The sequence below is a fragment of the Elephantulus edwardii genome, unplaced genomic scaffold (assembly GCF_000299155.1).
Source record: "Elephantulus edwardii isolate Elephantulus edwardi_28Jun2011 unplaced genomic scaffold, EleEdw1.0 scaffold00318, whole genome shotgun sequence".
Classification (NCBI taxonomy): domain Eukaryota; kingdom Metazoa; phylum Chordata; class Mammalia; order Macroscelidea; family Macroscelididae; genus Elephantulus; species Elephantulus edwardii.
This window is the reverse complement of record NW_006400068.1, coordinates 2,647,154-2,659,693: the sequence shown is the minus strand read 5'-3', so window position 1 is coordinate 2,659,693 and position 12,540 is coordinate 2,647,154. Positions and strand designations below refer to the sequence as shown.

The 12,540-nt window shown below is 37.9% G+C and overlaps 1 protein-coding gene across 1 annotated transcript in view; it reads right to left on the bottom strand.

The window, feature by feature from the left end:
- Positions 1–12,540, bottom strand: part of LOC102862405 (TRMT1-like protein-like) — a 68,922-nt gene that overhangs the window by 5,360 nt on the left and 51,022 nt on the right. The window contains 3 exon segments of the mRNA XM_006901314.1: positions 1,480–1,542; positions 4,440–4,606; positions 12,386–12,464. Coding sequence (XP_006901376.1) covers positions 1,480–1,542; positions 4,440–4,606; positions 12,386–12,464 — 309 coding nt within the window.

The following is a 12,540-nucleotide window of genomic DNA, read 5'->3' as shown; positions in this document are numbered from 1 at the left end:
TATATGGTGCCACTGTTTTAGAATGAGGCTGGCATCGGGGTGGGGGTAAGACTGAGAAAAACTGGATGAAATATGTTTATGGCACTGAAGTCTATCGGGGAGAGAATAGTTTTAAAAGTATTTTAGGGCATTATGTTTATTGTAGGAGTACGCAATGAGGGTTGCAGAGTGGATTATATTTGGGGTTGCGGGTAGGATTGGGGGAGGTGCGGGAGGGAGGAATTGTGTACCAATAAGGGAGAGGAGCAAACGGGGGGGGGGGGGGGTGAGGGGGGGGGGGCGGGGAGAAGGGTGCAACAATGAATGAATGGAATTAAAAAAAAAATTAGAATCATAATTTTAGAGCTATCAAGGAGATCATGCAGATTAGTCTATTTCTCTTAATTTATATATGAGAAATGCCCAGAGATTTTAAACATTTTTAAGAACCTTCATGATAGATTGACATTGTGGCTGCAGCTTTGGGATCAAGTATATCAGAGATGGTAAGGATGGGACAGGGCAGGACAGAATTTAGGTATCTTTCCCAGGGTCACTAGGAGTCACATTTGACCCAGCAGGATTTAACAATAGCAACATGACATTTATTCTTTACTTAGTCCTCTACAGTATTTTAAATGCCTCTTTTTGTTCTTTAGAGAAATAGAAAAATAGTTGATTTGAATGTCAGCAAAGTAGTTGAAGATGCCAAAAGAACATGATTGTTGCAAAACACTGTAGTCATTTTAACTATACTATTAAGTGTCCTCATTTTTTGAAGGCCAACATTAAATGTTGAGCAACTAATACAAAATTACATATTTTAATTAAAATATGCTATTCTTTCAACTTTGACATTACCTGTATTTATCTGTATCCAAATTTGGAATGCAAAATTGTTTTGAAAAGCAAAAAGCCTTATATATGAAGTATTGACATTTTAAATCTTAATACTCTTTTGATACCAATTCCTGACAGCATAAAATCTAATACTTTAATAATTTTATCATATAAAACTTGGAGCTTATTATTGTACTCTGAAAACTCATTGTTGAGCTGGAACCAACTTATAGCAGACCTTCCAGTTTTTAGGGGCTGTGAATAGGAGAGGAGATTGCCCATCATTCTCCCTCAGAGCCGCTGAGGTGGATGCGAACTGTCAAAGAGGCACCACCCTTTAGGTTAGTACCACAACTCACAACAGAGTATGTCACCACAGCATCTCTAGTTTGGTACACATGGTTCTTTTTAAAGATATATAAAAAGTACTTTTTAAAGTATTTTAAAAGAGGTCACTTCCTGTTAAGAGATGAGAACAAAGTACATGTTAATAGAAATTCTGAACTCTGGGTTACGTTTTTTATGATGATTGTATAATAGAACAATGAAAGTGCATTCTTAAGTAGGGTATAACACAATCTCTTCTCTCTGCATTCTGCTATTTGTCTTTTTTTGGTACTGATACATACATATCTATATAAATGTGTGTTATATACATACCTTGTGCAATGTAATTATCTGTTGGGCTATCATCTGTAGTTTTAGCACATATACCATGTTCTTCTAAAAGGAAAACAAATGTGAATAACAAAATATGGAAATGACATTTAAGCAATAATTCAAAATATAAATTAATGTGTATGACATTTCAGAAGACATATCACACTCAGGAAATCTGTAGTCAGAACTTCTCCAAATTATTGAGGAGCAATGATGTCAGTTTGAAGGCTAAGGTGCATCCAATTCAGGCCATGGCCTTTTCAATGACTTGCTATGTGTCTGACAGCTGGACAGTTAATAAGGATGGCAGAAGAAGAACTGAAGCCTCTGAACTGTGATGTTGGAGAAGAGTCTGAAGATCTCATGGATAGCCAAAAGAACAAGCAGGTATGTCTTAGAGAAGGTGCAGCCAGAGTGTTCCTTATAGACAAAGAGTATGTGAGCTTCGTCTCACATACTCTGGGCTAGGAGAGGTTATTCCTTGGAGAGAGACATCATGCTTGGGAAGGTTGAGGGACAATGAAGGAAAAGGCAGAACCTCAGCCAGGTGGACTGACACAGTGACCACGACAATGAGCTTGAGGGTGTTGAAGACTGTGAGGACAGCATAGGATAGGACAGGGCTCAGATCGGTTGTTCATAGGGTCACTTGACTCATAGGGTTGAGTATGACTGTGTTGCCCATAGTCAGACTTAACTGCAAGGTACCTAATAGTAATAACTTAGATGCAAATATAAGATTGTATGACCAAAAGAGGCTACAAGAAAAACTTAAAACCTTATAAAACTTAAAACCTAATGTAGCAGCTTCCTCTGAGAAAATGACTTCATAGATACTTATAGAAAAGCTAGACTATATAACAGGCCCATCTCTCCATCAACAGCAGAAAAAGACTACAAAAGTCCATTTATGCTAAAGAGAAAATAGAGAAGAAGACGTTTTACTGGGTAATACAGGCACATTTTCTTTCATGTCTTAAATAGGCATTACCAAAATTTATGACTATTCTTAGAAGTATGTAATTTCTTTCTTTCTCTAGAAAGCAGATAAAGGGTAATAAATCAGCAAAGGGCTTTAAGGTTTTCTTATTAATTCTGTAAAATAAAAGTTACTTTTAGAAATTAATTGCTTATTTTAGGTTCAGGAGTATAAACTTACAATAGTTCTTGCCTAATCTTCACAATCTTCTGGGTTTAAGCCTATTGTAGTCATTGTGTCAGTCTCACAGAGATTGCTTTTTCAAGTATGTCTTTTTTCCAAAAACAGAATGGTCACAATATGTGAAATAAAGTTTCACCTTCCTTGCTTCTAAGGAGGACCCTGGTTGCACTTCCTCTAAAACAGATTTGTCTGTGTATTAAATTGGGTGTTCTGGTGGCATAGTCATGAAGAGTTACATTGGGTACTCAAAAGTATATGGTTCAAATCCACCACTGCTCTGCAGGAGAGAGATGGGCAATCTCTTCTTGTGTGATTAACTGCCTCTGAAAATTCAATGGAAGGTCAACTCTGCAGTACATGGCAATTACTCTTCCCTAATACAATTCAAAGGTGTCCTTTTAATGGTTTTCTTTATTCAGTGTATAATTTTCACATGCATATGAAGCAACTGAAAATAATATGACTTGTATCAGGCACACCTTTGTTCTTAAACAGACATCCTTGCACTTTAGAAGTCTTTGGCAACAGATACATCCAATACAATTCATAGTTGACTGCTGCTTCCATGGGTATTGGTTATGGATCCAAGTAAAATAAAATCCTTGACAATTTAGATCTTAATCTCCATTTATCATAAAGTTACCTACTGATAAAGTTGTGAAGATTTTTATTTTATGTTGTGGTATAATCCATATTGAAAGCTGTAGTATCTGACCTTTGGTAAGTGCTTCAAGTTCTAAGCTTTCCACAAGTGAGGTTGTCTTATCTGCTTATCAAAGCTTGACAATGAGTCTTGACGCTACACTCTTCTTCATCTAGTCTTGTTTCTCAAATTATTTTTTTCAGGATACAGACTAAGTATGGTGAGAGGATGCAACTCTGACCCACGCTTTTTCCTGATTTTAAACCATGCAGTGTTCCTTGTTCTGTTTGAACAAATGCTTATTTGTCCATGTACATGCTTTATATGGGCATAATTCAGCATCCTGGCATCCCCATTCTTTTCAGTGTTAGCCATAATCCATTATGGTCTACAAAGTGGAATGCTGTTGCATAATGAAGTCAATAAAACGCAAGTAAACATTTTTTCTGATATTCTCTGCTTTTAGCCAAATCCATCTGACATCAACAGTGATAACTGTTTGCCCCTGCCTCTTCTGAATCCAGCTTGAATTTCTGGCAGTTTTCTGTCAATGTACTGCTCTAGCCAATTTTTAATAACTGTCAGAAGATTTTACTTATGATATTGATAATGTCTGACCATAACCATATTCTGCTGGAACACCTTTCTCGGGGGAATGGGCACAAACCTGGATCTCTTGTCAGCTGGTTGGCCAGGTAGCTGTCTTCCAAATTTCTTGGATTGGAGAGTGGGCACATACAGAATTACATTTGGTTGCTACTATAGGTTTATTTCCCTCCCAAGGCCTTTAGTGAAGCCAGGTTTCTCTCTTCAGTACTTTAGGTTAGTACCACAACAACTGGCTCTTGATCATATGCCAATTCCTGAAATATTCTGTGCCGACTAATTCTTTTTGGTACTATGACTTTGAATATTCCTTCATCATCTTTTGGTAACTTTTGCTTCATGCATATTTGATATTTTTTTCCTTGAATCCTTTGGTACTGCAACTCTAGGTTTAAATCTGGTCTTCAGTCATTTTGGCCTGAAAAATGCTGAATTTGGATTTATTTAAAATATATAATAAATATACAACATTGGTTTTTATTATAAAATAAAATGGAAATAAGAAAGGATATAGTATTTTTGCTAATTCCTTTTTAATCTAGTGTTTACCTTGCTTGTTGAGATTTGAAGATGTATGAACTGAAAATTGACTTTGAGGAGTGCACTCTGATTCAAAGATTAAGGTTTTTATTAAGGTCTGAATGTCATCTAAACCATGGTGAAGAGATGCACATAGCATTCTTTTGAGGAATCCAGTATTAAAAAGAGAACTTGACCTGAAAAAAAAATGACACTGAGAATTAGTGTGAGAAATGTTTAGTTGGGGGAAAAACCAAAGTCTACATAATTTAACAAGTAAGACAGATAGGTAACCAAGAAACAAGCCCACTGCTGCCAAGTCAATTCTGACTCAACACTGGCTTTCTGAGGCTGCAGTCATAATAGGAGAAGAACGCCTTGTGTTTCTTCCACATAGTGCCGGGGAGTTTCAAGCTGTTGATGTTTTGCTTAGCAGGCCAAAACGTAACCTATCATGATAGCAGGGTTATTTTTAAGACAAGAAAGATGCAGTAAAGACTGAAACTCAGAGAATTTATTACATATTTTTAAATTATTTTCAGTTTGCTATCTTTTTTTTTCTTTTTTAAATTAAAAAGCATAGCTCAGTTCTCTAAATATTGTGCTTGGGCAAGGAAATCAATGAACAAGAACGGCAACCTTTCATAAGGTGTATAGCACTGTAGTATACAGCAATTAGTGAGAGACTAATGTATGATGGGCTGAAGGGAATTTAGGGATTATTTTGAATTGAAACACACAGAATGAACTCAAGAGGAAGCAGAGTATGAACTGGGGTTGGAGGCAGGCAGAAGGTATTCTAGGTGACAGTAAAGGCTATCTGTAAGGAAATAAGTGACGGCTCAGAATTTAGTCCTGAAGTCAAAAGTTAGAAAACCTCAGTTCCAACTTCGGATATGCCATTAAATGAAACTTTTTTTTTTTGCCAGTTGTAGCAAACACTTAAAAGCTCTGAGCTACAATTTGTCATCTGTAAAAAAGGAAGTTGAACTAGACAGTCCCTCTGAAGCCAGTCAATTTGTAATTACTCTGAGATCAGTGAGTAGGATCAATTTGTAAAAAATGATACAGGTTGGTAGGGAGGAAAAAGATGATATAGGTAAGGGAAATATTAGAAGATAAAAGGTCATATTTTAAAAAGCTAGTATTTTTTAAAATAAAAAGTGCAAAAATCAATGAGGAACAGAACATCAATTTAAAAAATAAAGACAAAAAGGAATGTGTGTGAAACCATATTGGAGCTACAGGTGAAACAATCCATCAGTTTATTTTTGGGTTTTTTCCATGATTTATTATTTTATTACATATTTAATTAAAGAAAACTCCAAAGCTCATAGATGCCTCAATCTTTGTCAGTTTTAAGTTCTTCCCTTTTATTCATTCTCTCCTTACTACTTTAACACTTCGTGGTCCAAGACATTTCTCAGACATTTTTTTCCTCTATTTTAGGGCTACGCTCTTCTGAGTCTGCTCTTGGTTACAGAGCTCCCTGACTCCCCTTGCTTGCTTCCCTCCTGCTCTCCTCACTTATACTTTCTGCCTCATGGAGGCGGCTCCCTGCGGAACCATACCAGCTTTTACACACCTCCCTGTTTTCTTCTCAGGCTTTTATAACTTTACAGGCAGAATTCTATTCCTGAAAATTCTGCCTCCCTCTCTAGGCGATCTCATTTCACCTTGGCACATATTTTTGCCTTCTAACTTTGCTTCAGGCTTTTTAAAAAAAAAGTGGTAAATATATATCTCATACATAAAATTCATCACTTTGGTAATTTTAAGTTTACAATTCAGTGACATTCATTATATTAAAAATGTTGTACAATCACCACCACTATGGAGTTCCCCAACTCTCTCATCACCTCAAACAAATCTCTAGAATTTCCCTTCTTCCCCTTTTCCAGTAGTTGTTAATTAAGTTTGTGTTTTATGTACAGGCAGTCCTTGAACTATGAACATCAGAGAACAATCTACCATTTAATTTAACCTCTCTCTGAAGTGAACCAACTCACCCCTGGGGAAAAATTCTTCATCACAATCACCTGCAGTTGTTCCCTATGTAGCTTTTAAAATAAAGGTTTTGAGCTTTTTCTTACATTTGTAGTTGTTGTTAAGTGCCGTCGAGTCACAGGCAACTCAGCGACCCTATGAAGGAGAGTCCTCGATGCTTGGGGTGCCTTTCATCCTCTCTCCGGGTTCACAGGGTTTCCAGAGGCAAGCTATTATGGAAGTGGATGCCACTCCTCCTTCCAAGCTTTTTTACATTTAAGCAGGGTTAAATAAGAACCGTATGCACCATTTCTGACTGATTAAGAATTCTTAAAGACAAAGAATTAGATATAATTTGTTTGTTTTTTTTTTAGAATTGGATATAATTTGTAAACCCCAAATGCCTTGTATTTAGCTACTCTAGGTATTTATTTTTCTTTTTAAATTATTTTATTATTTTTTGTGTGTGTACTGTAAATCAGATCTGACTGGTACAGGAGGAGATTGTCCCTCCTTTCCCGGCAGAGCATCTGGTGGATTCGAACCGTGTACCTCTGGGATTGCAGTGCAGCTTCTTGCCACTAGGCCACCAGAGCTCCCCTACTCTAGGTATTTCAAGTAAATACGATGAAATAATCTTTATTATTTTGTGTCTGACTTATGGAAGATGGAAGGAGTATACAGAGTCAATGTACCAAAAAGAATTGGCTGACAAAGAATTTCAAGAAACATATGATCAAGAGGCAATGGTGATGAAGGAGAAAGTTCAGCCTGCTCTGAAGAACTTGTAAAAAAATAAAGCCCAGGTATTGGGCTAACAGTTGACATATTTCAACAAACAGATGCTGCCCTAGATGTGCTCGTCAGGTTGTGCCAAGAAATCTGCAGAACAACTACTTGGCCAACTAACTGGAAGAGATACAGATTTACTCTCATTCCAAAAAAAAGGTGACTCGACAGAGTGGAAATTATAGAACAATATCACTATTAACACACACTAGCAAAACTTGCTTAAGATTATCCAGAAAAGACTTGAATAGTACACTGACAGAGAACTACCAGAAATATAACCTGGTCATGGCACTGGAGACATTACTGCCAATGTCAGAAGGATCTTGGCAGAGAGCAGAGAGAACCAGAAGAATGTGTTTCATTGACTTTGCAAAGTCATTTTACTGTATGTATCACACCAAATTGTGGCTAATGCTGAGGAAAATGGGAATCCAGAATACTCGATTGTGCTTATGCAACACTTATACTTGGATTAGGAGGCAGTCGTCAGAACACAGCAAGGAAACACTGCATGGTTCAAAATTGGGAAGGGTGTATGTCAAGGATGTGTCCTATCTCCATACCTTTTCAATCTATTCAATCTATATGCAGAACAGATTGTTCGGGAAGCTGGGTTTTATGAGGAAGAATGTGGCATCAGGATTGGAGGAACACTTATCAACAACCTATGTTATGTATATGATATAACCTTGCTTGCTGAAACTGAAGAGGCCCTGAAGCACTTGCTGCAGAAGGTCAAGGACTGTAGTCTTCAATATGGATTGAAGCTCAACATCAAGAAGACAAAGATTCTCACCACTGGGCCAACTGGCAGCACCATGATAGAGAAGAGAATGAGGATATTAACAATTACTGCTTGTTCGGCTCCAAAATCAACACTCTTAGCACCAACAGTCAGGAAATCAAAAGATGAAATGCACTGGGCAAATCTGCTGTCAAGGATCCATCCAGAATACTGAAAAGCAACAATGTCAGTCTAGAGACTAAGGTGCACTTAATTCAGGCCATCGTCTTCACAATTACTTGCTACACATCAGAGAGCTGGACAATGACTAAGGATGTCAGAAAAATCGATGCCTTTGAATTGAGGTGCTGGAGAAGAGTCTTTGAACATACCATGGAAAGAAAACAAGTAGGTCTGCCTTGGAGAGGGCAAAACAAGTTTCTCCTTGTAGGCTAGGATTTTGAAGCTCCATTTTAAATACTTTGGGCAGGTGGCCAGGAGGGACTGATCCGTGGTGAAGGACATCATTCTCAGAAGGGTGGAGCGTCAGGGCAGGAGAGGAAGACCCTGATGAGAAAGACTGATACAGTAACTGGGGCAATGGGGGTAGATGTGTCAGAATCAGTGAGACTGGCTCAGGACAGGGCAGGCTTCAGAGCTGTTGTAATGGGGTCACTATGAGTGGTGGGCAACTTAACATCATGTAACAACATAGGAATATATAAGGGATCTCTAGTGGCCTAGTGGCAAGAAGCGATGCTACAATCCCGAAGGCACACAGTTCAAATCTACCAGCTGTTCCAGGGAAGAAAAATGGGCATTCTCCTCCCTTGGAATTAACTGTTTACGAAAACCCCCTGGAGGGTCAGCTATGAGCTGGTTTCAACTCAAGGTAACCAACCAACACAACATATGAATATACATGGTTTGCTTCGTAATTACTCTGTAGAGGGATACTTCTTTCATGATAGTTTGTTTCCAAATTCTGGCTATTATGAGTTATGCTGCGATGAACACTGATGTACAAGTATTCTGAGTGTCAATATTCTGTGTACACAGACCTAAGAGTCAAATTGCTGATTACAATGCTAATTTTATATTTTACTTTCTGAAAAACGTCAATGCTGTTGAGTCCATTCTGACATGTGAGAACCGTCTTTGGCTTTCTGAAGTTGTAAATCTTTATTGGAAGAGACTGCCCATCTTTCTCCCCTAGAGTAAGTAGATGGTGGATTTGAACCCCTACCTTTTGGTTCACAGTGTAATATGTAACAAACACTACACGACCAAAGTTCTAGCAAACTTTTCCCACAGCACATGTGTTATTTCACACTGCCATTAATAATAATAATAATAATAATAATAATAATAATAGTGTCAATTTCTCTTATCATATACTAACAGTTGTCTTTTATTTATTGATAATAACCATCCTAATCAGTCTGCGTCAGGATTGGTGGAAGATCTATTAACAATCTGCGTTATGCAGATGACACAACCCTGCTTGCTGAACTGAGGAGTACCTGAAATGCTGCAGATGGTCAAGAACTGCAGCCTTCATTATGGACTGAGGCTCAATGACAAGAAGACAAAGATTCTCACCACTGGACCAACTGGCAGCATCAGGATGGATGGTGAAGAGATTAAGATTGCTAACAACTTTAGTTGGCTTGGCTCCACGGTCAACACTCTTGGCACCAGTAGCCAGGAAATTAAAAGGCGCATTGCCATGGGAAAGTCTGCTGTTAGGGACCTCTCCAAAGTACTGAAGAGCAATGGTGTCTCTCTGGAGACTAAGGTGTGTCTGATAACAGGCTATGGTCTTTGCAATCACTTGTTATGCATCAGAGAGTTGGACAATGACTAGGAAGGATAGAAGAAGAGTTGATGCCTTTGAGCTGTGGTGCTGGAGAAGAGTACTGAATGTACCATGGACTGCCAAGAAAACAGATTCATCCTAGAGAGGGTTAAACCAGGCTGCTCCTTGGAGGCAAAGATTCTGGGGCTTCATCTGACATACTTTGGACATGTTGTAAGGAGGGGACAGGTCCTTGAAGAGGGACATCATACTTGGGATGGTGGAGGGACAGTGCAGGAGGGGAAGACGCTCTATGAGGTGGATTGATTCAGTGACTGGGGTAATCGGGATGGGTGTGTCAGAGGCAATGAGATTGGCACAGGACAGAGCAGGGTTTAGGGCTGTTGTACATAGGGTCGCTATGAGTCGTAAGTGACTCGATGACACATAACAACAACAATGGGTGTGAAGTGGTACTTTATGATGGTTTTGATATGCATTTTAAAATGACTAAGGATGCAGAACATTTTCTCTTTTATTAGTTTAGCCATTTGTGTATATGTATTTGCAATAAAAATTTCTCTATGCTTTTTCATTGCTGTTAATTTGGAATTGACTCATAGCTGATCCTCCAAAAGGTTTCTAAGGCTGTAAATTGCAAAGAAAGAGATTGCTCCTCTCCTGTTGAGTGGCTACTGGATTCAGACCACCATGGAAGTGCTGCCTTTGGGTTAGCGGCACAACTATCTGTAGACAGTGGTGTTTTGAGTACTATCGAGTTAGAGCCAACACATAGCTGACCCTCTAATAGGTTTAAGACGAAGTAAATGGGAGGAGACTGCTCATCTTTCTCCCACTGAGAAGCTGGTGGATGGAATCATGTGCCTGTGTGTTGCAGCACAACTCCTTACCTCTCAGCGACCAGTGTTCCTACAGACATACTTATATATGTCTACCTACAGCTATATCTGTGCATAATTTTTTTTAAAAGAATAATCTATTAAAATAATTTGCCCATTACAAATTTTGTTGTTTAGTTGTAGGATTTCTTCATATATACTAAATTATGAACTTAATGGATTCCAAATATTTTCACCTCTACAGGTGAAGGTCTGTAGCTTGCCTTTGTTAAGTTTTATCTTGCTAAGCTATTCCTGTCCTAAGGATGTGCTAAAAATAATGATGTGATAGCCTTCATACAAAGATATTTATCAGTTGGATGAATTTTTAGATTTAGTAAGTGACTAAATCTCCACCTGGAGAAGTAACAAGGTAGACATTTGCAATGATTCTTGTCATAAAGTTGTTAGCAATCTCAAATTTCTTAGATATCTCTGGAAATAAACAAGATTCTGATTAAAACTTAACAAAATTTAAAGTACAGAATGCTCCTAATTATTAAATTATTAGGTTAAAAACACACAGAGATGAAATATTTGCCCTTGTGCCATATCTAAGCTGCTTTACCTAAAATAAAACTCAAACTCACTGCCATGCAGCCACTTCTACTCAGTAACCCATCATCAGGGTTCCAAAGCTTTCAACTGCAACAAGAGACAGACCATCTTTCTGCAAAGATACTGCTGATAAAATTGAAACTGGCAAAGATATGCAGCCTCTGGGTTAGCAGCACAACTTGACACAGACTATACAACCAGAGCTTCCTACCTAAAACAAACTGCTCACAGACCTTCAAAATTATTTAGCAATTCCATAAAAAGTCACCCTGACCACATTATAATACTTTCACCCTCTACTATAAGTAAAAACTGACTTATTGCTTATCCTCCAGCAGGTTTTCATATATTGTAAATAGCAAGCGAAGAGACTGCTCATCTTTCTTCCAAAGAGCAGCTGGTCGATTGGTAGTACAACTCCTTAACCACTAGAACACCACAGCTCTCCTTTCACATGAGTTCTGCAATTATCAACAACAAAAAAAGCCTCATTCTTATTTAGAAATCAATTATCTACTTTGCAGATTAGCTGGCCTTCTCTTTTATCTCAGTGATTCTTAGCAGTGTTATGTAATAGTATAGAAAAACCTTGAATTTACTGGGGGGAGAAGAACCATAACAATTTGCCCATACTTAGCAAAACTGTATCTCCACTTTAAAAAGGATCACAGCAAATCTCAGATAGGCTGACTGACCAATGTGGCATACAATTTAAAACCAGAAAGTAGCCAGTTTACTGGTCTAAAAGACTGATGGAACCCACTAGAACTATATCCCTCACATACCCTTTGAACATGGAACAAAACTTCCTTCTTTGGCTTAACTTTCAACCCTACAATAGATGGGCTTCTCAGGTGAACAATAACACAAGGGAGACACATACTTCCTAGAATAATCATTGACCATGTAAGTTCAAAACCTTTTTAAAAGTTTAATCCAAATTTACTTTTTACCATAGTGGGAAGCTCTGTTGGCCTAGCCTGTAAAGAGTTGCATTTGCTATCTGAGGTGGTGGTACCTCTCGGCAGTGTGAATACACCAGCAGCTCTGAGAGAGAAAGATGGGCAATTTTCTTTTGTGTAGTGAGTCAGATCTTTTCAACAGCATTGAAGGTTTGGGATTTGTTTTTTTTTAGATTATTACAATTAATTAAAAATTAGCACTAAGTAAAGCAAATAAATTATAAATTTTGAACAAATTGTTACAGTTAAGTACATACCAAAGAGGTCCAAGTTCTATTGCTGTCTTTCCAGGCATGCTTCCATGACAGTTACAAGGTAGCTGTCTATATGGGTTTTCTGCAAAAAGATAGTAAAAAGAAAATTCAAGGAAGAAATGACTAATAATATTAATAGTAACTGTCATATTAATGGC